This window comes from Pteropus vampyrus, unplaced genomic scaffold (assembly GCF_000151845.1).
Source record: "Pteropus vampyrus isolate Shadow unplaced genomic scaffold, Pvam_2.0 Scaffold223, whole genome shotgun sequence".
Classification (NCBI taxonomy): Eukaryota; Metazoa; Chordata; class Mammalia; order Chiroptera; family Pteropodidae; genus Pteropus; species Pteropus vampyrus.
The window spans coordinates 1146539-1172716 of NW_011889004.1; the positions used below are offsets into that span (position 1 = coordinate 1146539).

General features: G+C 49.5%; 1 protein-coding gene across 1 annotated transcript; it reads left to right on the forward strand.

Moving 5' to 3' along the window:
- Nucleotides 1–58: 58 nt before the first annotated feature.
- Nucleotides 59–25789, forward strand: ZMAT5 (zinc finger matrin-type 5). Its single transcript, XM_011373351.2, has 6 exons — nt 59–196; nt 13509–13663; nt 17993–18055; nt 19466–19546; nt 21342–21453; nt 25369–25789. Exons 2-6 carry the CDS (start codon nt 13537–13539, stop codon nt 25496–25498), a joined length of 513 nt encoding a protein of 170 aa, XP_011371653.1. The 5' UTR covers nt 59–196; nt 13509–13536; the 3' UTR covers nt 25499–25789.
- Nucleotides 25790–26178: the final 389 nt, after the last annotated feature.

A 26178-nucleotide genomic window follows, 5' to 3' on the forward strand; every position in this document is an offset into this window, starting at 1 on the left:
TGATTGACTACTTTGAACTACAACACCCAGAAGGCCTCGCGCTTTCCCCGCTCCTGCGCTCTTTCAGCTTTGAGTCCCAAAGGTTTGTGGGAAGGGCGAACTGATACCCAAGGAAGGACTACGAATCCCAGCAAGCAGTTCGTGACGCTAGGGCACAGGAGGAGGAACTCGGAGAGGTCGGGCCCAGAAGAGCCAGGTACCTTCTTTGGCCGGACGGCGAAGGGCGAGTCTTAGTCTACCCGCATCCCCCACGGGCGGTTTGGGCTCTTTCTTTTAAGCCTGAGAGCCCTGCGGCATGTCGCACCATTTGATAGGATGGGGAATGGATAGAGGGGCGAGGAGGGTCTTGGCGTCCGGGTCCTCGGCTCGTCTTTCCCACTGTCTCCTCTATCATCCCCAAGTCCTGCCCTAGAGTTGGAGCTTGTGGCAAAAGTCAAGTCCTGGGGGATGAATCTGCTGGGCTTCGAGGGAAGGGGAGCTTCTGCCCCTACTTCCTATTTTCCTTATCCGTGGGCTTCGCAGCCGAGAACCCTGACCTACAAAGGGGTTCCACTCATTTCTTCTTGGGAATAGAAAGAGCAAGGGCTTTGAAGTACTGGGGCTGTTCAACAAATATTTTCTGAGCGCCTCCTCTGGGCTATGCGCTGGGAACTCAGCTGTGAACATGTTTCTGCTCTCATGGAGCGCTCATTCTACTATGTGTGGATGAATGGGAGGTGAAGTAATGCTGTGAAGAGCAGAAGACAGGTTGATTGGGAGGGGGTGGAGGTGCTATTTTAGCCAGGGTGCACAGGGTAGCACTTAACCAGAGACCTGAATGAATAGTAGTAGGTCAGACAGGAAAACGTGGGTGCAAAGGCCTTGAGTCTCTGCAGTCTTGGGTGTTTGAGGGAAAGGAGTGGACTGTGAAGAGGCGGGTTGGGGTCAGCTCATATCTGGCCTTGTAACCCATGGTAAGGAGTCTTATTTTTTCTAATTGCACTAGGAAGCCCCTGAGGGTTTTAGTCTGGGATGTGACATGATCTAATTTACACTTTAATGTCATAATTTTGGCTGTTCTCTGGAGAACAGACTAAAGAGAGGAAGTTACTGTATTGGGTCAGTTGAGGCAGGATGGTAATTTAGATTAGGATGTGGGTTAGAGTAGTGATCAAATTTGGGAGGTATTTGAGGAGGTAGGACAGACAGAACAAGCTGACAGACATCTAGGGTGTGTGGGACAGGGGAATCAAGCCCTAAGTTTTGACCTCAACAATTTAAAATCCATGGGGATGATCTTAAGTTCTATTTGGCCACCTTTAATTTGAGCTGCCCCTTATAGTCTGGAGGCAAATGAGGATTTGGATCTGGAGTTCAGAGGAGAGGTCTGAACCAGAAATAAAAGTCATTCGCATACATGTGGCATTAAAAATCAGGGACTGGATTCGAGACCTAGAACTGCCTCTGACCTGTAAAACTCACAGTAATGCCTTGTTAGGGGACTGGGAGGGAAAATGAAATGTTCTACATCCAGGATGAGTTATCCTTACTGCAGTTATTTTCTATTTACGAAGCATCCTAGTAGCCCCTTGGGACAGGATGTGAAGCTTCTGGGAAAGAATACTTATGTCTTGCTAACAACAAATTTGGCTGATGGGAAGTTCAGAGGAGAGAGGAATTATTTTAGGTAGGGTAGGTGGGGAAGAACACGGAGTTAAGGTGTGGCTTGTTTGATTTTATTTTTGGTCTTTTTAGTTAATTCTCTTTGGAGCAACAATTTTTAAAAGCCTAATTTTCTGTAAGCCATCAAATTCAACTTAGAAATTATTATTCTGTACATAGATCTAGAAAATAAGAAAAATTACCTTAACTTTTCCTTTGATTAATCTTTGAACTCAAGTTGAACAAACTAAAGTCCCTTAAACATTCAGCCCTATTTACAGCCTAATTACATTCTCTTACACATTTAATTCCATTTATAAATTTTATATATTTAATTTTCTTTTTAAGTACTTCAGATACATAACATAAGCATAATTCCCCAGAATACTTAGTTTCTAGAAAATTTAATAAATTAAACCTATAAGCAAAATGAATTTTAAGTTCTTGTAAATAGTTCAGTACTTTATTAACAGTCAACTTCTTTTATGTCACTGGTTCTCAGTCTGGGGAGCTAAAAAAAACATTTCTGACATGAAATTAGGATATGGGGGGCACCTTTAGAATCTTATAGCACCCCAGGTGATTTTAATATTTAGCCAATGTTTCCGGCCATTGCTCACCTCTCAACTTAAAATCACAAGTCTCATATCAATTACTGACATGTATTTTATCAATTACCTAACTATATTATTTTAACTTAAATTGGAATCACAGTGCTTATCTGTCATAAACTCAACATGTCAAATTCTTTTCAATGTTACAGATACTTTTAAATACCAGTATACACTGATTATTACTAAACTTAGGACAAGAACATTAATACAATGTATTTGATTTAGCCTACTCCCTCTATTTTCAGTTCTAAACTTTCCTGGAGTGTAACAAGACACTTAGTAAGAAAACAGTTTTATTTACTCTAATGAATTGTGTTTAGCATTCCAATCAAGTTGAGGTATCATTTCAGCAAGCTGAAGTTATTCAGTAATCAGACTGATTTCTTACTGGGACATGAATCGGGGGCTGTGTCTACCCAGAGAGACTGTCCCCAGCACAGGATGCCTTTGGGATGTAGAGAATGGAGAGGTGGATGAGCAGGAGCTCATTCCCCTGGCTTTCGTTTCTTAGAGGGTGCCTAATAGTGGCTGCTAGATTCACTGGTTAAAATGCAGATTTCTGCCCCCCACCCCTTCATATCTGCTAGGTAAGAATTCTGGAGATCTGACCCAGGAGACTTCATTTTTAATAAGCTCTGCATAAGGATCCATGGAAAATTTTGAGCAGCCCTGCGGCATGTCGCACCATTTGATAGGATGGGGAATGGATAGAGGGGCGAGGAGGGTCTTGGCGTCCGGGTCCTCGGCTCGTCTTTCCCACTGTCTCCTCTATCATCCCCAAGTCCTGCCCTAGAGTTGGAGCTTGTGGCAAAAGTCAAGTCCTGGGGGATGAATCTGCTGGGCTTCGAGGGAAGGGGAGCTTCTGCCCCTACTTCCTATTTTCCTTATCCGTGGGCTTCGCTGCCGAGAACCCTGACCTACAAGGGGGTTCCACTCATTTCTTCTTGGGAATAGAAAGAGCAAGGGCTTTGAAGTACTGGGGCTGTTCAACAATTATTTTCTGAGCGCCTCCTCTGGGCTATGCGCTGGGAACTCAGCGGTGAACATGTTTCTGCTCTCATGGAGCGCTCATTCTACTATGTGTGGATGAATGGGAGGTGAAGTAATGCTGTGAAGAGCAGAAAACAGGTTGATTGGGAGGGGGTGGAGGTGCTATTTTAGCCAGGGTGCACAGGGTAACACTTAACCAGAGACCTGAATGAATAGTAGTAGGTCAGACAGGAAAACGTGGGTGCAAAGGCCTTGAGTCTCTGCAGTCTTGGGTGTTTGAAGGAAAGGAGTGGACTGTGAAGAGGCGGGTTGGGGTCAGCTCATATCTGGCCTTGTAACCCATGGTAAGGAGTCTTATTTTTTCTAATTGCACTAGGAAGCCCCTGAGGGTTTTAGTCTGGGATGTGACATGATCTAATTTACACTTTAATGTCATAATTTTGGCTGTTCTCTGGAGAACAGACTAAAGAGAGGAAGTTACTGTAGTGGGTCAGTTGAGGCAGGATGGTAATTTAGATTAGGATGTGGGTTAGAGTAGTGATCAAATTTGGGAGGTATTTGAGGAGGTAGGACAGACAGAACAAGCTGACAGACATCTAGGGTGTGTGGGACAGGGGAATCAAGCCCTAAGTTTTGACCTCAACAATTTAAAATCCATGGGGATGATCTTAAGTTCTATTTGGCCACCTTTAATTTGAGCTGCCCCTTATAGTCTGGAGGCAAATGAGGATTTGGATCTGGAGTTCAGAGGAGAGGTCTGAACCAGAAATAAAAGTCATTCGCATACATGTGGCATTAAAAATCAGGGACTGGATTCGAGACCTAGAACTGCCTCTGACCTGTAAAACTCACAGTAATGCCTTGTTAGGGGACTGGGAGGGAAAATGAAATGTTCTACATCCAGGATGAGTTATCCTTACTGCAGTTATTTTCTATTTACGAAGCATCCTAGTAGCCCCTTGGGACAGGATGTGAAGCTTCTGGGAAAGAATACTTATGTCTTGCTAACAACAAATTTGGCTGATGGGAAGTTCAGAGGAGAGAGGAATTATTTTAGGTAGGGTAGGTGGGGAAGAACACGGAGTTAAGGTGTGGCTTGTTTGATTTTATTTTTGGTCTTTTTAGTTAATTCTCTTTGGAGCAACAATTTTTAAAAGCCTAATTTTCTGTAAGCCATCAAATTCAACTTAGAAATTATTATTCTGTACATAGATCTAGAAAATAAGAAAAATTACCTTAACTTTTCCTTTGATTAATCTTTGAACTCAAGTTGAACAAACTAAAGTCCCTTAAACATTCAGCCCTATTTACAGCCTAATTACATTCTCTTACACATTTAATTCCATTTATAAATTTTATATATTTAATTTTCTTTTTAAGTACTTCAGATACATAACATAAGCATAATTCCCCAGAATACTTAGTTTCTAGAAAATTTAATAAATTAAACCTATAAGCAAAATGAATTTTAAGTTCTTGTAAATAGTTCAGTACTTTATTAACAGTCAACTTCTTTTATGTCACTGGTTCTCAGTCTGGGGAGCTAAAAAAAACATTTCTGACATGAAATTAGGATATGGGGGGCACCTTTAGAATCTTATAGCACCCCAGGTGATTTTAATATTTAGCCAATGTTTCCGGCCATTGCTCACCTCTCAACTTAAAATCACAAGTCTCATATCAATTACTGACATGTATTTTATCAATTACCTAACTATATTATTTTAACTTAAATTGGAATCACAGTGCTTATCTGTCATAAACTCAACATGTCAAATTCTTTTCAATGTTACAGATACTTTTAAATACCAGTATACACTGATTATTACTAAACTTAGGACAAGAACATTAATACAATGTATTTGATTTAGCCTACTCCCTCTATTTTCAGTTCTAAACTTTCCTGGAGTGTAACAAGACACTTAGTAAGAAAACAGTTTTATTTACTCTAATGAATTGTGTTTAGCATTCCAATCAAGTTGAGGTATCATTTCAGCAAGCTGAAGTTATTCAGTAATCAGACTGATTTCTTACTGGGACATGAATCGGGGGCTGTGTCTACCCAGAGAGACTGTCCCCAGCACAGGATGCCTTTGGGATGTAGAGAATGAAGAGGTGGATGAGCAGGAGCTCATTCCCCTGGCTTTCGTTTCTTAGAGGGTGCCTAATAGTGGCTGCTAGATTCACTGGTTAAAATGCAGATTTCTGCCCCCCACCCCTTCATATCTGCTAGGTAAGAATTCTGGAGATCTGACCCAGGAGACTTCATTTTTAATAAGCTCTGCATAAGGATCCATGGAAAATTTTGAGCAGGAGTCATTTTAAGAAGGTCAATCTGTTGCTGCTCAGGGTAGGGTGAACTGGGGAGGCTGGTCCGGGTACGAGTAGGTCAGACCCGACTTGGGTAGCAGTGACAGTATTGACAGAAGATCAGATGGTATTTAAAGCCCAGACTTGGGAGAGAGGACAGGGAAGGCACAGGCCTCCCTGAGTCTGGGTATCTGGTTCAGGAGCCTCCTTCAGGCTATTTTTACCTTTTCCTATTTGGAAACTCTAGCCTCCTGGGACCTGTAACTATCTGATGAGAAACTGTGTCTCCAGCCTGCAGCTCCCTGGAGCCCGATTTGGGTTCAGCCAGCTTTCACTGAGCCAGGTCTGCTTGGAATCAGGGCGCTCCCTATCAGCCTTCAGCCAGGGACTGAGGGAAATGTCTTTGTTTGATACCTTTCACCGCTGCCCCTAGGTGGTTCATCCTGGTGAACCAGGTCACTGGAACCATCCATGGTAGCTCCTAAAGGAAAAGGATAGGACTGATCCCTGCCTGACAGATTTCCCACTTTTTTGAAGGGAATTTTTGGGGAGAATTAAAAAATAATACATGTTAAATGTAGAAACTTATAAATATTTATTATCCAGATATAACCATAGTAAATATTTTCCTGCCTGCTTTAATCTCCGTGTGTGTGTGTGTGTGTGTGTGTGTGTGTGTGTGTGTATATTGGGGCAGGAGATTCTTTCTCCTTAAAAAAGTGGTATCAAATTATATATACTATTGTGGTAACAAGCTGTTTTTATTTAGTAATATAGAGTGAATATTTGTCCATGTGAGGAACTTGTTTCCTTTGACTTGATTTTTAATTGCTGTGTGGTACTCTATTAACCAGATATGGCTCATGCCCTACTCGTGCTCCTGGCCAGCTGCGGGCTCCCTCTGCCTATAGCTTTTTGCAGGGCAAGATGAGGATAACAGACTTTGTGCATCTTGTCATTGAACCCTGCCCCCACCCCACTCGGGACACTGAGCAGCCTGCAGGGTGTGTGGCGAGTAATGGATAACCATCAGCTGTTCCTACTATTGGACATCTAGATTTCTGTTTTAGGACATGCTACACTGCGGTGACCCCCTTGGTACCTAGCTCTTTGAAATCATCTCTGATTATTTCCTTGGAGGAATTCCCTGTTGGATGCAGGTGCCTGTCCTTGGTGCCTCCAGCACAAAGTTTGTTACCTACTATTATTACTAGGGGTGTATCTGTCAGCCACCCTCAGCAAATACTCAGTGCACCTTCTTATGAGAGCAGGGACTCTTTGTCGTGAGGTGTGAACTCTGGTCTGGCAGAGAAGAAGCGCTCAGCAAATGTTTGGCTGGTGAATGAATGAATGAAAAGGGAACTGTGGAACTCTAGAGTTGTGCATGTGTGAATGGGGTAGGGGAGCTCCTTTGATTTGACTCAGGAGTGTTTCGGGATACGGGGCACTTTGTACCTGTGGCCATCGTGTATTGTAAAGTGATTTAGTTTTTTCATACATCCCACTGTATTCATTAGTTATTGCTATATAACAGATTACCCCAAAACTTAGCAACTTAACACAACAAACATCTCATATGGCTTCTGAGGGTCAGGAATTTGGGAGTGACTCAGTGGGGTGGTTCTGGCTCAGAGTGTTTCACAAGGTTTCAGTCAAGCTGTTAGTTGGGGCTACACCTATCTGAGGGCTTGACTGGGGCTGTAGGGTCCATTTCCAAGCTTACATGGCCGTTTACAGGAGGTTTCAGTTCCTTGCCACTTGGGCCTCCCCACAGGGCTGCTCACAATATGGCAGCCGGCTTGCCCCAGAGCAAGTGATTAAAGAAAGGGAGACACCAGGATGGTAGCCACCTGATCTTGGAAGTAATAGGCTGTCATCTCTGTTCTATTCTTTTAGTTACACAGACTAACCCTGATAACAGCTTGGAAGGGAACAACACTAGGTACAAACACAGCCTGAAAGTGGCAGGGATGAGATTCACACCTGGGTTGAATTTTTGGAATAGGGATTGGCCTGGGTGACCTGTGTGACTTTGAGTTAGCTCTCACCCTCTCTGTTCTTTAGCCCATCATCTTCTGCCTTAGACCATGGAGGCTGGTTGCCATATCCACGAATGGGTATTGAGCCCCATTGGCATGTCAGGCACTGTGCTAAGCACCTAACATTCATGATTTAATCTTTGTAGTAATATTATGAAATAATATTTTTACCCTCATCTTCCACTGAGGCTCAGAGGGTAAATAGTTTGCCGAGAGTTTCACAGCCTGAAAGTGGCAGGGATGAGATTCACACCTGGGTTGAATTTTTGGAATAGGGATTGGCCTGGGTGACCTGTGTGACTTTGAGTTAGCTCTCACCCTCTCTGTTCTTTAGCCCATCATCTTCTGCCTTAGACCAGCATTTTTCCCAATGTGGTCTGTGGACTGTGTAGCATGGCCTCCCTAGATCCTGGCCCTCACCCAGACCTGCCAAATTAGAAATCCCCACCCCCTTATACTACCAGGAATAAATTGATGTGCCTCACACCAAGGGGTGGAACGTATGAATGAGGTCAGGATGAGAAAACTGTGTGGTTGCTACAAAACCCTGGGGCATCTGAGGGAGAACCCTAACATATTGGGGCCCCTATCAGGGAAGACATAAACCTTCTTGGCACTTCTGTTGGAGCTGGGTCCTGAGCTGGCAGTCTGCGGGTCACCCCCATAGGGCAGACTCAAGACAGTAGGCATATGTGGCACTGGGACGTTGCCATGTTCCTAGTGGGTGTGTAATAAAGCCGTCCTGTGTGTTTACCTGGTGCCATAATTAGAAGAAATGACAGGTGAGCTTGAGGACAGCATGTGGTGAGCATAAGTCCTGGATAATTACAGTGTGCATCACAGCCCCTGGCCACAGCCGAGCTGTTGGCTTATTTTAGCTTTGTGCCAAAGCTAGCTCTGTACCTGAGACACACAATGAAAAGAACCAAGAATATCAATGAAGCACAACTGTCTGCCCCACGATGGCCTCACAGCAGAGTAGTGGTGTGGGGAGAGAAAGGGTTCTGAGGTCAGCCAGATCCCAGTGTGAATGCCTTGGCTGTGGAGTCTCGGCACGTGGCTTCACAGCATCATGGTGAGGGCTCCACAAAAGGGTACGTGGGTGTCCTCGGCACCTCTGGCCCACCAGCAGCACTCAAGCTGATGAAAAATTACCATTATCAGTGCCTCTTTTAGCCTGGGCTTTGAGCAAATTAGGAGTATTTCTGAACCTGTGTCCTCATCTTTGAAGTAGACACCTTTATATCTGGTCTCTGAGGAAGAAAGCCAGGTGCCGAACACACAGGAATGAAATCTGAAGCTATATTTCCTCACCCTACCCCACTTCCATTCTCTTTTATTCTTACCTCTACCTTAAAGTGTCTCAACTAGTTGGTAATCTTTTCCTTGAGACTAGAGGACTGAAGTCAGGTGCCATAGGGTGGCCTGGTGTCATTTAAGTCAGTAGAGCTGGCTCTGCTGGAGGTAGAGGTCCTGCGGGGAGGGGGTGCTGGTCATGAGATATCTGCCTTTAGGGCCTTATGTGTCTCTTTTCTCTGTCCACCCTTGTCATCATCCCCAGATTCAAGCTTGAGGAGAAGAGGGCCTGGCAGATGTCAGTAAGCAGAGGACGGGAGGCCTTGGTTGCTGCAGGCTCATTTCATAGCAGTTGTATATGTGAGGCCCTGTGCGGGTGCTGGGTGCAGCAGTGGAACAGATAGAACTCTGCCCTCAGAGAGCTTATGTTCTAGTGGGGAGGTAGGCACGGGTAACAGTAAGTCAACGTATGAGAAGACAAGAGGAGCTATGGAATAACTTTCCAGAAGTCACTCAGTTGTTAAGGACAGTCAAGTTTCAAACCCAGACCTGTGTGACCCCAGAGGGTTATCCCACTAGCCTTGCCCACTTCCCCTTCACCCCAGGCAACTTCCCTGTCTCCTGGACAAGCTCCAAAGAGCCAGAAGATGCTGTTGCAACCATGGACCTGGTCCCTGGGACTGGGTGGGTGGCACTGCCTGAGTAGAGCCAGATTGTTCTGTTTTCTGGACAGGGCCTCGCTCACACGCTGCCGAGCACACCAGCCTCAAAGGATAAGAATGAATCACAGCAGAGAGGGCTAGCTTAGTCAGCAGCCCATGCTGGTATCTGGGCATCATCAGAGACATCCATCTGTCCCCACCCCCATTCCCTGACCTCCCACTCACGGTTGCCAAGTGCATTGCAGTGGTGCAGGTTGTGCCTTGTGCAGGGACGCCTGGCTGAGGGGTAAGTTGAAGTGAAATATGCTCTGCTTGCCAAGTAGTGTGTCTGGCGGGCACTGTATCAGAGACTTATTCTCCCGCCAAGGCACTACAGCGGGAGGCAGTTGGGTCAGGAGCTCCACACATCCACCTGTGGATGATGCCTGGGTGAGGTCACCTTGCTGAAGGCCAACTCCTGCCCAGGAAGGGGCTTCTGCCTCCATGGGGAAGGCCTGTGAGATAGGCTGCAAGTGCTAGTCTTCTAGATGCTCTGTGCTCCCCTGACATCATCCCAGGGCAGTGGGGAGCTCTGCAGAGCTGCTGGTCTGGGCAGGAGTCTGGGCCCCCACAGAGGTTGAGGTTCTCATCCCACCTCTGTCTTATACTGCGTACCTCAGAAACTTACTTCCCCTCTCGTGGCCTCACTTATCTGTAATATGGACCACCTGACCCCAGAGGTCACTTGGGCAGCAGCATCCTGTTCCTTGTTCTGAGCCTGTGTTTTCTGAAATATGGGCTTTTCAAAGGCCAATAACAATGATGGTGATGACAGCCAACTTTTCTTGAGGGCCTCCTGTGGGCCAGGCTCTGGCTAAGTGGACTGTATGTATGGATGATCTGAATCTCACAGCAGCTGCTGAGATGGGCACTGCTGTTATCCCAGTTTACATAGGAAGAAACTGATGCCAGAAGTTAATTACCCTAGGTCACAGTTAGAAAGCAGTAGTGGCAGAATTTAAAGCCAGCTGCCTGCCTGCTGCTTTACACGGGTTAACTGAAGCCCAGAAGGGCAAGTGACAGAGCCACAGCCTCACCTGGCAGAGCTGGGACTAGAATGTGAGGTCTATTGACCCGTCCTGGATAGCTGAGAACTTGCCGGCTGGGAGTTGACCAGAGTGGGCACAGGAAGGTATGGGAGGGCAATACGGCCACTGTGGCCCTCAGCTGAGGCTGGTTTGCCCCAGCGCACACGCACACATGCGCACAGACAACCTGTGCACAGCCCAACCTGTAGGAGTCAGAATGAGCAGGTCTTGATTTCCCAGTGGGTTGGTGGGAGGCTTTCTCAGCAGACCCAAGCCCCAGATACTCTGAGACCTATTCCACCCTTCCTAGATAGCATAGGTGATCTGGAGCACCTCACAGCACCTCTCTGGGCCTCAGTTTCCTCCCTCGTAAATGGGATTATAATAATACATACTTCTTGGGGTTCAAAGGGGCCACATGATCCCAGGGGTATAGTGAGTATTTCATAAAGGAAAGCTGCTACTGGTGTAATTTGTTGGTAGGAGACTTTCATTAGTCATTAGGAAGGGCTCTAGGGCCATCTTGCCTGGATTCTAAGCCCAACTTGGCTGCTTTCTGGCAGCATGACCTTGACTAAGTTACTTGACTTCTTGGAGCCTCAGTGCTCTCATCTCAAAAGGTATACTAGGTCCTACTTCACAGGTTGTCCTGAGGATTAAATGAAATGATGTGTTATAAAACTTTTAATCTAGTGCCAATACATAATAGATACACAATAAATCAAGTAATGGATAACATTTATTGAGCCCTCACTCAATGCTGAACATTAGTAGTGTCATTTCTATTACTATTACTCTTTTATTAATAATTCACTTGGATTAGCAAACTTCTTTCTACTACTACCCAATCAGGCAACCGGTCAGACCCACCACCTCATATCCCTGAAAGTAGAGGCCTAAATAGAGGAAGTGACTTGCCCAAGGTCACACAGCTTGCTGCTCAGTGCCTATGTGTTTTTATCCAGCCAAATCTGCAACAGATCCACGTTTCGTCTCAGTTTCCCAGAGGGACACCCTTCCCATTGCCCCACCCCTCCCCATTACTCTCCAGAGCCCCACAGCTCCTGGAGCTTTAAGCTTTGTGAATGTCTTGGTTAAGCTCTCAGCCGTTAAACGTTCATCTCTTACAATTTCAGTTCAATTCCTATAAGTATATTGGCAAGACGGGATGTATTAGAGCTGCCAAATTTAATATATCAAGTCCATGTGTCTGGGATGTGGTTTTTCAGCAGTAATGGGAGAAAAGAGAGATTTTTTATGTTTTCATTTTGAATGACTGTCTGTTCCTAATCCCATTATAGCTTTCGACTTAATGGTTGCTGTCCCTGTCTGCCACAGGAGTGGCTTTCTCCATCAACCCACATGGCTGCCTAAACTGTCTGGGGGGCTTGTTTGTCTCTGTGTCTATCCCCATTCTCTTTCCAAGATGCCTTCCCCTATCCATCTGCCTGTGAGTCAGGTCCTGGCTTTATTTTTATTTGCCAGATCCTGGGAGTCTGGAGCTTTTGCTGCTAGCCTGGGCTGCTACCTCATGACCTTGGGGAAGTCACTTGTCTTTGTTCTCTGGGCCTCAGGAACCTGCTCTGTGAAATGAAGGGTCAGAGCATAGGGTCTGAAGGGTGAGGGGCTTGTCTGGGCTCAGCCTTCGCTGAGATTATACTTGATGGCCCTGAGCAGACCCAGTCCTCTGGTCTTGTGGCACCAAACTGGAAGACACATGGGTTGGCCATGAGAGTCATGGAATCAGCACCTACCTTGGGTTACAGATTTCCTGGCTCAGGAGTGGCAGCTTTGTTCACCGCACCTGAAAAGTCTTATGGGTTTTCAGCCCTCATTTCCCTCTGTGATTGTCTGGAGACTTGCCACCTGAGGGTTTAGCTAATCTCCTTGGGAAGCTATTTGCATTTCTGCCTGAGCCTCTGGCTTCTCTAAGCATTGAGCTAGCAATGGAAGAGAGGACACTCAGCAGCTGGATTTCAGGGGACCTGGGTTTACTTTCTGCTTACCAGCTGTGTGACCTTGGGCAAATCACTTCCTCTTTCTGAACCTCAGTTGTCCCCTAAGGAAAATGAGAATTTATTTACTCAACAAATATTTGGTTGTCTGCTATGTACCATGCACCGCTTTGGGTGCTGGAGCTTCGGCAATAAACTACAATAACCCGGCAAGCGTGGATTTATCTTCCTGTTCGGGGGAAAAGATAGTAAACATGACAAGTAACTTATTACTTAAAAGGTGATAAAAATGAGGCAGGAATGTGGAAAACTAAGTATAGGGTGGAGGATTCTGCAATTTTAAATAAAGTGGTCACGGTAGATTACTGAGAAGGTAGTATTTGAGTAAAGATCAAAGGAGTCGAGTGAGCAAATGTGGCAGGTATTGGGAAAAGCAACTAGACAGAGGGAACAATGGGGAAATGCTGGGAAGTGGGCATGTGCCTGGTGTGTTCGAGGAGCAGAGAGGAGGCCTGTGTGGCTGGCGTGGAGAGAACAGAAGAGAGGAAGAGGTCAGAGATGTGGAGGGTGGGGGCTGGCCAGAGGGTGTAAGGTGCTGGTTCTCCAGCCTGGCTGCATGTGAAATTTTCTTGGGGAGTTTTAAAAAATACTGATGCCCGGGCCTCATCCACTGAGGTTCTGCCTTAACTGGCTTGGGGTGGAGGCAGGGCATCACATTGTTAAAAGATCTCTCTGGAATGAGGCCTCATAGGCCACATTCATCAGCCTGTGTAGTTCCTCACAGGCTGTCATGAGGTTTAGATGAGATGGCGTGTGTACAGAAAGCCTTCCTCACAGCACAGGCCTGAGGGAGTGCTCAGTGGGGTGGTGTGCCATGGGCTTTGGTGTGTGGCGTTGCCTCCACCCTCTGACCGAGTGCATTGTGGCTTCCCAGGCATCGGCAGCACTTGGTGCAGGTGGCCATGGGGAAGCGTTACTTCTGCGACTACTGTGACCGCTCTTTCCAGGACAACCTCCACAACCGCAAGAAGCACCTGAATGGGCTACAGCACCTCAAGGCCAAGAAGTCCTGGTACGACATGTTTCGAGGTGGGTGCCCACTGGCTTAGCCGCCAGGCTTATGGATCCTTGCTCTCCAGTCTTTCTTATCATCAGACAAGAAAACACCATATGGCCAGTGATAGTCTTGGTTGGTCTGGGCTCTTTGAGGAGCAAAATAGAGGAGGCCTGGGTCATTGGCCCCTAGGGCAGATGGGCCCTCAGAGGTCAGGCTGGAATGTGAGTGCCTTTCCTCCGCAATCTTGACTGAGGGCTCTGTTAGACCCCTTGCCAGGCTCTGGGGATACTGTAGCCAGGGAAAAGGCCTCTCCAAGAAGATGATGTTTGAGCCAGCAGTAGCAAGATAGGGAAAAGCCAGAAGCACCATTCTGGGCAGAATGTATAAAAGAAGGCAGTCATGAGCAAAGCACCTTGTGCTCTTGGAGCAGAAGAGAGGGTGTGGATAGACACAGCAGGAGAGGAGAATGATAGGGCTGAAGTTGGTGACAGGGCAGAGGCCAGCTCGTACAGGCCTGTGGAGGCCACAGTAAGTGGGATGGGTTGTCCCGAGGGCAGAGAGCAGCCTTTCAAAGGCTTTAGGCATCAGCCAACATGACCAGAGCTGCATTTGACAGTGATGACTGACTGCTCTATGAGCAGTGGGATGTAGTGAATGGTCATTGAATGACTGGATGGTGGATGGCCAAATAGCCGAGTTTCTGGGAAAGGCTTCTCAGAGCAGATGTGACTGGGGTGAATGAGCTAAGGCTGTAAGCACCTAGTACAGGGCCTGGCACTCCAAGGCATTCACTACAGGGGAGCTGTTCCTCACTGCTGTCATTAGACATACACACTGAGCAATAACCAGAGAGATTCCAGAGGGTGGCCAGTGAGAAGCCAGATCAAATGGAGAGAGTGCTCAGTGGTGTGGGGAGGGGGCAGTGGACCTAGAACTCCTGGGATGAGCTGGGGCAGGGCTGATGCTCCACTAATTGGGGAGCAGGATTCTGGGACAGGGCCCAAAGCCTGGAAGGAAGAAGCTGAGTCCCAGCAGCTGAGAAGGAAAGAGAAAGAGAGACAGAATTCCCTGGTCTGTGACTCAGAATTCACTAGAGAGGAGTGACCATTTATTGAATGCTTTCTGCATGCCAGGTGCCTTCCATGGTTTGTCATTTGCTTTTCTCAGTAATTCTCTAAGGTAGCAGATCTCAACCCTTTGAGTTAGGATCCCTTTGAGACCTTGAAATAACACTGATCTCCTCACCCCCTCCCCAGAGGCAGGTTTAGGGTGAGGCCTAGGCATGATATTTTCAAAGCTCTACCAGATTCTCCCCATTTCAAATAAGGAAGCTGAGCCTCAGAGGCTTGGGTAAGGGAAGGCACCCAGGCTGCTCAGTAGGCCAGGCATGGCTGTGAGGAGCTGGGAGTCAGGGCAGGGGTGCCTGGGAGGCCTCTGACTCTGGTGTCAGGCAGAAGCACCTTGTCCCTCAAATCCAGCAGGGGCTGTCATCTGGCATAGAACTGAGCCTCAAGTTTACCCTGGTGTTTGCTCCTAGTCTCAGACTCAGCCAAGAGCAGCCAGGTCCTCAGGTCCAGGGCTGGTCAGTAGAGGCTGTTGTGTTACTTATAGAAAAGGTGAAACAGGTGAGCCCCTTCTCAGGGCTTCTGCATTCCCAGTGTCCTCTCACATCCCCAGCCACAGGCAGTCCTTAGAACAGCTCTTTGAGGGAGCCTGGGTGGGCCAGGCATCCCCACTTATACATGGTGACTTTAAATTTCAGAGTAGTGAATCACCTCACCCTGGGTCCCTAGGCTGCCATGCAAGCTCTTTCCACTTCCTCAAGAGGCTTCCCCGGGGCTCCACCTTAGCCGAGCAACCACACAGCATAGACTTTGGAGGGAGAGGCACATGCTACCCCAGCCTGGTTTAGGACTTAACACTTGCTCTGCTCCCACCTTCGTGGCCTAGACAAGGCCTTTAGCCCCCAGAGGAACTGACCATCCATCTGCCATGGTCAGGACAAGTGTGGGCCCTGGAGTTAGGCTGCCCGGATGTCACTCCCAAGGTGTCACTCACTAACAGTGTGGCCCTAACTTCATCACATATAAAACAGCCATGACAGCAATACCCACCTCCCACAGATATGACAGGGCCTCAGTAATCTCAAGATAACTGTATAGCATGTAAGGCTTCACTAAGTGGGAACAATACTTATGGGTCCACAAAAGGATTGTCCTCAGGCCTTTTATCTCATGGGGTCATTCATTCAGCTGGTGCTTGGTAAACACTTAGCATGTCCTCAGCTCCCAGATAGGCCCTGAAGACTTGCAGGTGAGGAAAGCAGGGCCTCTGTAAAGTGGTCTCACACCCAGTTAATACAGCATATTCTGGGTGGAACCCCTGTCCTGCCCAGGCCTCCATGCCCTGCTGACCTCTCCCTCCGAGCTCCAGTCACACTGTCCACTGCAGATACCGTACCCTCGGCAGCCATGCCCTTCCTGCTGTCCTCCCCGCCCCTATCCTGGCTCTCCCATCTCAACTCAGAGTCCTCTAAGATGCCCTCCCCACCTCCTGGGCCAGGTCAGGTCATTTGGCCTCGTGCTAACTGTTTACCCCATTTATATCCACGTGGATTAGTGTGACTGTTGGACTGGAAGGAAGTACCAGGTCTGACTTGTACTCCACTAAATCCTCAACCTGGCGCAGTGCCTGGCACACAGGACGTGCTCAGTAAATGTTTGTTAGATGAATGTCTAAATGAATGAGCAAACAGACACAGGGCACCAGGGCAGCTGTTAATTTTGGGAGATGAAGCGAGAAGGACCAATGGGGTCAGATCACGTGGACCCTTGAACACAGTGTGGAAGAACATAGACTTCTTTGTGCAGGGCCTGGGCCAGGGGTTCTCCAGCCCAGGTGCACTTCAGAGTCACTGAGATTTTAACAATTCTCATGCTTTCCCCCTCAGATAAATTAGAGCAGAACCTGAGAAGAATGGGCTTGGGTATTTGTGTATTTAAAAGCTGCCCAGTGATTCTGCCATGGGGTTGAGAACCACCAGCCAGATGTTGAGCAGCCTGGGACTCTTCTCTCACACTGAGCCACCCCTTGTGTAGGACTCAGGCCCAGCCCCATTGCCAGCCTCAGCTGGCCTACCCCCAGGAGTGCCCTGGGCAATATCTACATGCCCTCCACCAGCTCGCCTCCCCTGGAAAGATATGTGGCACCAGCTGGCTGGGCTGAGTCTGACAAGCCCAGTGCTGACAGATGGGCTCTTCCCTACCCTGCTGGCCCCACCCACACTCCACCAGGCCTTCCCTGGAGTGAGTCCTCTGTAACCAACTCCTGACCCCAGCAGCCCACCCCTCCCCCAGCCACCAATTTCCCTGGGGAAGGGAGGAGCCCCCATTATAGTCCACCAGCCACCAGGAGATCAGCAACCACACAGGAAAGATCAGGGGCTTTAGACTCACATGCCAGGGTTCATACCGGCCTGTGTGCCCCACTTCCTGACCCATGTGCTCTTTACTCCTGTCTGAACCTCATTTTTCCCCCTCTGCAAAATGGGAATGTTAGCTCTACAGTGGGTTTGTGAGGAGGAAATGCTTTGAAGCCTGTGGTCTTTGCTGTACCCAGTGGCCTCTAGAAAAGGTGGTGGATGAATGAGGACAGTGCCCAGCCCAGGTTTGGCCTCTCCCTCCTCCAGGATGACCTCGGCCTCTGAATCAGACAGAACACCTTCCTCACATGTCTTACTTACAGATTTTGACTGATTGATTCCTTGCCTCTCAAGAAGAACATAAAATTTACACCATAACTATATGATGAAAATAAAGGTAGAAAAAAATCGGAAGAAACCAGGGTTAAGGTTCTTATCCAGAAAGATTGCTGCCAAGTCCTGTGGAGGCTGGCGGCTGGTATGGTGCTGAGAGCCTGCAGCTGGTACAGGGAGGGGAATGGAGAGCAGTGTTTTGCATCCTTGGCTGTGGAACAATGCCTAGGCCCTGGGGTTTACTAGTAAGCTTCCTGGGCAGAAGAAAATTTTTTTTAGCTTTCTATTTTGAAATAATTACAGATTTATAGGAAATTACAAAGACAGTGCAGAGAAGTCTTGTGGTATCAGCATTAAAAAAATTTTTCTAGGTGATTTCATTGTGCAAAGTTCAGAACCTCTGACCTAAAACCTGGTTCTTGCCTTTGGCTGGGTCTGGGTGGGGTGGGAGAGTTGAGGTCACCTGAAGCTCAGATCCTTCTGCCCAGCATCCTTATCTGTGGTCATGCTCTCTTACACTCCTTTATGGATGGGAAGCTCTTTCCTGATCTCAGGAAGTGCCTGTGTGCAGCTCAGGTCTGAATCCAGCCCTTCTCTCCTCTCACAGATGCAGCTGCCATCTTGCTGGATGAACAGAACAAGCGGCCCTGCAGGAAATTTCTCCTGACAGGTAAAGCGTTCTCAGTTCAGGTCCCATCTACCCACCCAGGGACCAGCATGCCCAGTCCGGCCTGCTTGAACCTCTGCAGAGACTCTCCCCTACCTTGGCCACCAACTTGAACCCACTTTGTGGCTTTTGCGCATCAGCCAACTGATCAGTTGGGGCCTTCCCTAGTGTTGTGCCATAGGACTTCCGGGGGCTCGTCTTTAGCTCTTCAGACCTAGAATGTGATTTTGTTGGCTCACTCAGAACAAGCAAGTGCTGGGAGATTACAAGTAAATCCAGGGGACACTGATGGGTGTAATAGACTGGTTGATTGAGTTAGTCTGGGAGCCCGACCTCTGCTGCACCACCCGCTCTCAGCAGGCGGGGCTGGAGATAGTAATAGGTCTGACAATATTGAGAAGGTTCAGAATTAGAACCAAGGATGCTGGGTGTTGATTTGACTGCTTAATACCCAGCTAATAAAAATGCATCTAGTTCAAAGAGATAAAAACCTCAGTAAGTGAAGAAACCAAAGGTAAATGAAAATAAGGGTAGGAAAAATAAAACAAAGCCAGTAGAATTAATCTTCTCCATGCTTGCCTTGAGGTCCTATGTACTCCCTAAGGGTTTGGCCCTGAGCTTCCTAGTAGCCAAGGCAAAGATTAAAACCATGATGATTAACATGCTGTGTAAGGACACTTAGCACTGGGGAGAGGCACTGTTGTTGGCCTAGGGAAGCTGGGCGAATGGCTGCATTCCCTCAGGAGATGGGGCTGCCCCAAGATGGGTACCAGGCTTGCAGATAAGGGGCTTCCCCAAGGACTTTGATGTGTACATGCCACTGGTGGGTTATGCTGGCTTAAGACATCTTCAGTCTCCTATTATTTTGAGACACATTTGATTTCCTCAACTGAGTTCAGAAAGCCACCCTGGACTTTGGTACCTCCTTTAATGGTACAAAACTGCCATTAAAGCCTTTCTGGGGAGCAGTGTGAGCCATATGAGCAGACAGGCCACCAGGCAGAGGACACGGCACGTGCAATGGCCTGGAGTGGAGAGAGGAAGCATGACCCTTTCAAGGACCTGCATGTAGTTTGTTCAGGCTGGGGAATGGGCTAGGGCTGGTGCTGGTGGTGGGGGTGGTGACAAGAGCCAAGCCTGCAGAGGCTGTGCAACCCAGTCGTGAAGGGCTTCAGTGGAATTTGATCCCCAGCCAGGGAAGGGCTGTGAGCAGGGCATGATGGACCAGACAAGTGGTTGTGGCTGATCATGTGGGCGGAGCCGGAGGGAGTCAAGTTTTTCTTCAGAGGTGGGGTTGCTACTCTTTAGTCCCTAAAGCCCTGCCCCTAAAACTCCAGTGCTCCTCAGCCCACGGTGGGAGCCCTTCCAGGTGGGAGCCCTTCCAGAACGGCAGTAACTGTCTTCCTATTGCAGGCCAGTGTGACTTTGGCCCTAACTGCAGATTTTCCCACATGTCAGAGCGAGACCTACAGGAGTTGAGTATCCAGGTGGAAGGTATATTTTGGCGGGGACCCTGGGCTGGGGGAGGGGTGGATTGCTGAGGGTGTGTGCAGGATCTGAGGCCGGGGAAGCCGCACTGTGCCTCCTCAGCTCCCTGTCTTTAATGGCTGCCATGTGGGATAGGCTGAGGGCTTCCCCGGGGTGATGGCGCGGGTATCAGAAACTGCCTCCAAACCACCCCAGGCATGAGTGGAGAAGGAGCAGGGGAGCTCCCATCTGTGTCCCCTTCTGGTTTAAAGTGGCATGCATGGCTTTCTGCCCAGGAGTCCTGAGGGTACACCTCAGCCCCACCTGGACCCTGCTGCTAGCCTGGCATTCATTCATATTGCACTCCCTCCCTCCCTCAATCAGGCAACATATATTGAGGCCCTACTTGGCAGCAAGCAGATCCCCTTCTCTACTCTGGTATGAAGAGAGCATCTTGCCTGCCCTCAGCAGCCTGGGAATTCCAGGGAAGAGCAGATTCAGCTTTCTCTGGAATCTGGCATGCCTGCCTATGGAAAATTCACTCTTTCTCAAATTAGAGAACAAGGAAGTTCCCACTTAAATGGTCTTTATCGATACCCCCATGCAACCCCTCATTGAACAGATGGAGAAACTGAGGCTAGCACTCAGGCAGAAGGGCCCCACGTGAGCCCTGGTAAATTAGAGGTCGACTCCAGTCTCCCAGGGTGCTACTGCCCTCTCCCTTCCCTCCGTCCAGGCATTGGGGCAGCCGGAGAGTGGGCAACCTGGCCTTTACCTTTGTCTCCTGAGGGACCTTGCTACTCTCTGACCAATCAGACCCTGTAGGCAATGTCCTGCCCTGGGGAGCAAATGACAGAGTGGCTGCAGCCCTGGCAAAATACATGGTTTCCAGGACCTTTCCCACAGTAAGACCCCCGTGGGCCAGGCTAGCAGCTCCTGGCTGTGGCAATATCTCCAGTTCTTTACCAGTCTGAGTTCAGGGAACAGCTGGTCCATGGTGGGGAGAGCACAGGCCGATGGGCCTGGAGCTGAAATCAGTGCCTAGTTGAGACAGGGATGGGAGAGGCCAAAGGGGCTGGGAGCAGAGGTGCGCCCTCAGCTGGCATCTCGGACAGTCTTGTCTCTGCCATATCCTTTGTGACGCTGGCACGCAGCTTACTCTCTTGGAGGCAGTGTCCTAATCTGTTGAACACAACTGCTTTTGAAGATGAAGTGAGATGATGCCTGTGCAGAACTAGCCCAGGACCTGGCCTGGAGTAAGCATTGGTCCATGAGTATGATTATTTTCCTCTGACCCCCAGGCCGCATCTTAAACCATCTCCTCCAAGACACTGACCCCATCTCACACAAAGCTTGTTTGAACTCTCGCTGTTGCTCAGTTTTAAATCAGTGAGCAAAGGCTTTTATAAGACATTTTATGAGAAGAAAAATCAGGAAAGCTGAGGCTTCTTCCCCTGCCCAGGGTCAGAGACCCGGCAAGTGGCAGAGCCGAGATTCAGATCCTGCTCTGCCCTGTTCCATAGCCCACACAACCTCTCTGTACCCCGGACTTGGACCCCTCCTGAGGGCCAGGCTGTCTACATGTGTTATTCTGTGTCCAACTCTAAAAAGCCTGGGAGGTAGCCGTGTTTTGTCTCCATTTAATGGGGAAGCAGAGTGAAGCCCAGAGGGCTGGGCCTAGGGAGTTAGTGGCAGGGTGGGGACAGGCCAGAGGCTCTGCTCCTGACCTTCCTGCCTGTGCCCTCCCAGGAAGGTTCTGCCTGTGTTGTGGGAGGGTGGGATTCAGGCAGGAGTCTTCCTTCATGTCTTCCTATCCCCACAGAGGAGAGGAGGGCCAGGGAGTGGCCCCCAGACATCGCTGAGCTCCCAGAGGGCCATCTGGAGGACTGGCTGGAGAAGAGAGCCAAGCGGCTGAGCTCAGCCCCAAGCAGCAGGTACAGGCCCTCCTGGGTCCCCTCCTCCTGTGCCCTCTGTGAGCAAGACCCCAGCCAGCCTGACCTGACCTGAAGCTGAACAGTCTCCATGTACTGCCCAGTGGCTAGATAGGAACCCTCTTCCCAGCAGAGCTCCCTGAGGGAGCGACCATGTCAGGGGCTTTTGGGTCCCCAAGTCCTCTCCAGAGGCTGAGGGGCATGCATTTAAGGTTCCTATTCCAGGGCCTCATCCCCCTCCCTTAGTGGCTCCTCCCTTACTGGAGTCTGTGCTGGCTGAAGGGGTGGCCAAACCAACTGGATTCCACATCACCAATAACATTACCAGAGAGGGGAGTCCGACTGTGGTTATTGAGTCTCCAGTGTACCAGTCACTGCTGTATACCCTCTGGGGTCCTGCCAGGTAGGCATAGTCACCTAACAAGGAAAGTGAGGCCCATAGGAGGGCATGACTTGCCCCAAGGGCACATGACTAGGAAGAGACAGAGCTGAGATTGCACAGGGTTGTAAAAACAGGCTTATTGTCATTGTGCCACTGCCTCCCCGAGGAGGGTGGCTACTGCCTGGACCCAGCACCCAGGATGCTCAGAAGTTAACAGGGCACCCTTCACTCCTTGTATGGGGAGCACCCTTAGGAGCCCTCAGATGTGTGCCACATGCTGTCCCAGGTCCTCCTGTTAAGGCCACGACTCCTGGACTCTTCTCCCAGGTATTGAAGAAGAGAGAGGAGAGGGAAAGGGCTAAAGGATGTGCTTGGGAGCTGCCTGTGACTTTGTACAAATAGCCTAACCCTGGACCACCTCACTTTCAACTCAGTTATCTTTGTGGTGTAGCCTCATGGGACAGCAGCCTTGTCTGGGCCGAAGGAGCCTGGTTGGACAGTCTGTGAGATGAAACCTTACTTCAGGGCACTGCCAGAGGTGAAGGCCAAGCTTCTTGCCTTCTCTGTGCCCCAGTGAAGAGTTTGTTAAACTATTTCAAATTAACTTTCATTGTTTTTTACCTTTGTTTTAAATTCGTGCCCAGTTTTTCCTTTACCATCTTGGGAATATATATAGTACAGAAATGACTCAAATATGGGAGTATGACATCTCTTCCTCCTGGTCCTGTCTGAAATGGTTGTGATTTTGATCACCTGGTCACCCCGTCCTTGGGTCCGGCCATCATCATCCAGGGATCCATGTCCTGCACTTCAGGCTCCTTCAGCCCATTGGAGGCTGCCCAGAGAGCTGTGGGGGCCTCTTTGCTCTCCCACTCCGCTCTGCACTGCTCCTTGGACCAGCTGTCTGTGGGTCCCAGCCACGCTCTGCACTCACTTAAGCCATGCTCCCCTGGCTGCTCACCTCCCTTCCTGTACCTCAGGTGGAACTTCCCTGCCACCTCCCCAGCCTGTGGGAGTCACCTTCTCACCTCTCCCTTCTGGCCTCTGTATCAGTCCCACTGGACGCTTGGCAGTTTATTAGCTGTGCTGGGTGTTTCTGAGTTTGGAGCAACCTTGTGCACACTATTTCCTCAGCCAGTAGCTGCCGCCCCACTCTGCCTGGCAAAGTCAGACTCATCTTTCAGGCTTGGCTAAGATGTCTTACATGCCAGCCCAGGCCATGTGGACTGCCTGAGAGAGCATTTGGGAGAGCAGGATCCCCAACCTGGAGAACAATTTCCTGAGTGTTAGTGCTACGAGCCTTTTATAGGGATGGGTCTGGTGGCCCCTCTTCCTCTCTGTGTCTCTTTCTTCCCCTGGGGCATGGGGCACAAGTGGCTGCCTGGCCCATCTGGGGCCGCCCAGACCCAAAGCCTCTAACCTTATAGGCTGAGCAGAGTCCTCGAGGTGAGCCAGGCCATCCCTCCTGTAAAAGGGGAAACGGAGGCTTTGTGGGGCCCCAGCCTGGAGCATTGTGCTATCCTCTTCAGCACAGTGACCCTGAGGGATCTGCCAAGAGCAGCCGGTGGTGAGAGGGAGAGGCTGGCCTTAGCTATACCACCTAATCCCCAGTGAGGTTGGTGCTTGTCCCTGCCCTCTATTGTTGGCTCTTCAGATTGTGACTTTATACCCCTTAATCTTCCCTCTTTGCACATCTCTCTGGGCTGGCGCTGCTGTTGCGGCCCGGGCCTCTCCCTAAGACCTTCTGATTAGGAGACCATGGATGGAGAAACAAGATCGCTGCTCCTGTCCTGTGCATAGGGCAGACAGGCCACAAGAGAAGCCATGAGCAGGGTCATGCCACATGTGCAACCATTCTGTTATGTGCAGGGCTAGAGGGGCGTGCTTCAGGGGTTCAGGGCCCTCTGTGTCTGGGGCCCAGGGAGTGTGCCAGTGTCTGTGAGCACACGTGGGTGTACCCTTTTCCTGGCAAGAGGCCTCAGGGCATTCAGGCACTCTGCGTCCCAGTTGCCCAGGAATCTGCCCCATTTTCTAGAGGAAGGGTCTGAGGTTCATGGGAAGGGTCTCCACAGGATCATACACTCTCTGTGGAGAATTACGGTCACCCTGACCCTGTGAGGAGCCCAGACTTAGCTGACAGCTGGGGTTCTCCCTTCCAACAGCTGCAGAGCCTTACCCCACTCCCACCTTTCTCTGCGCTGCTGGATTTTTTTGAAACCTCCCCAGTGCCATAAATCATGCTGGGAGCTGCTTTCTGCGCTTTCCAGCAGGCAGCAAGCAACTGAGCAGGGATTTCCCTGTCCTCTGCAACAGGACAGGAGCCCCAGAGGCTGCTCCTGGGGCTGCCCGATGTCCTCAAATAGGCTCTCGCTATCCAGTCAGGTCCTGAGGAGTAGACTGGGTAGGTGCAGTGAGGCAAACTCCCAGGGCTCCTGTCCCCAGCCCCCCAGCTCCACCTCTCACAAAGGGCCAGCCATTGGGCCCCAGAGCTTGCCACAAGTTGCCAGGCTCTAACCTTCACTGAGAGCTGGGCCTGGGGATGGGGTGGAGGTGGGTACAGCAGGAGCTGCAGCCAGGGTGGGGGTGTATGTGGCCGGAGCCCATGTGTAGGTTGCATTCCAGTCCCTCATCCCCCGTCCCTGGGCTGTCACTTGGGCATGTGACGGACTCCATACACGTCAGTTGCCTCATCTATAAAAGGGTTTGCATGGCCTGAGTGGGAGTCAAGTTCAGAAGGATCAAAATATAGAGCAGTTGGTAGGGGGAGGTTATCTCTGCAGCTAATTCAGCTCCCTTAGGACAGGGCAGCCCCAGGCTGGGCACCTAGGGTGGGTGCTTCAAATGGGCCCTGGGTTCCTAGGAGGTGGCACCGGCAGTGGTGGACCTTAAGGGAAGGAGACTGAATAGCATGAGAAATGAGGCTTTTAAAAAAAAAATTAGACAATATTTTGGATTTCAAAGGCTTGCGTGCTTGTAAAACTTTTCTTGAAAAGTATAAAGAAGTAAAAAAACTCACCCATAATTCCACCACTCAGATAAAACCACCGTTAACATTTTGCTGTCTTCCAGGGGTTTTTTTTTATGCATTTATATATGTTATATATTTTTAAACAAAAATAATATCATGCTATATACATTATTTTATAAGCTGCTTTTTCTTCCTATTCACACAGTACATCATGACACCTTTTCTCATCAGTGCATGTAAGTCTGCTTAATTTTTACACAGGCTGCATAGCATCTCTGCTGTAGACGTGCATATATATTTAATCAGTCCCCCACAGGTGAACACTTAGGTTATTTCTATTTCTTGTAACTCAATCTCTGCCCACAACCCTGCTATTCCTTTGGGCTCATTCCTAGAGGTGAGGTTGCTAGCTCAAAAGGTCTGCATGTTTTTGAGGCTCTGCCTTCTGGAAAGGTCACTGACCCTCCCTACAGCCGAGGTGGCAGGGAGGGTGAGCTGGGGGCATGCCCCAGCCTGGGCCTGGGCTGTGCCCACCTCGAATTCTCTCAACTTTTTCTTCTCTCTCTAGGGTTGAACCCATCAGACCCACTGTCTTCCAGTACCCCGTGGGCTGGCCACCAGTCCAGGAGCTGCCTCCATCTCTGCGGGCACCCCCACCTGGGGGGTGGGCCCTGCAGTCCAGCGTCCAGTGGGGCTGAGCCCCTCAACCCCACCCGACCCCCACCTGGTCAGCTTCCACAACAGTCACAGTAAAGATAAGGGCTCATACTGGGGGACACCGAGGCTGCCTCCTGCTGTGCCCCATGGAGCCTCTGAAACCATCAGCTCCGCCTGGCCTGCCCTTGCTAAGGCCCAGGAGTTCCCTCATCAGGTGCAGCCCTGGTCTTAGCTCTGTACCATTCAGCTCCATCCTCCCTCCCTCATGGGACATCATGGGAAGACGGGTGAGAAAACTTCCTTCTGGATGTTTATAAAGAGTCTGTCTGTGACGGTGTGGCTGCACTTCTCCCTTGCCGGGTGCCCTCAGCTGTCTGCTCTGGCCCCTGGTCAGAGGAAGGGCAGGACTGGAGTGAGATGAGGTCTTCTCCAGGGTGATGGTGCTTGCAGCCCTTCTCCCTTGGGGACCAGCAGAGGGTGGTCAATGTGGCTGTGACCACCCAGGTGAGAAGTGACTCCAGATGTGTGAAGAGGAGCTCAAGGACTCGGTCTGTCATTCCAGCCCCCATGTCTGCCCATGCTAAGCTGGTGCCCGAGCGTGAGATGGCACAACTGGGGCAGGGCTGGGAACTGGGGCTCCAGCCTAGGTGGTGTAGAGAAATAGGGGGACCCGGGAGGACAGGCCCTGGGCTTGATAGAGTTGCCTGACTGAGCTTCCTGG

Excerpts from the sequence above, each read along its gene's own strand:
- ZMAT5 (XM_011373351.2), top strand. The coding sequence starts at position 13,537 with ATGGGGAAGCGTTACTTCTGCGACTACTGTGACCGCTCTTTCCAGGAC. Across the intron at positions 18,056-19,465 it reads CAGGAAATTTCTCCTGACAG|GCCAGTGTGACTTTGGCCCT; the intron begins GTAAAGCGTTCT and ends TTCCTATTGCAG. Across the intron at positions 21,454-25,368 it reads AGCTCAGCCCCAAGCAGCAG|GGTTGAACCCATCAGACCCA; the intron begins GTACAGGCCCTC and ends TTCTCTCTCTAG.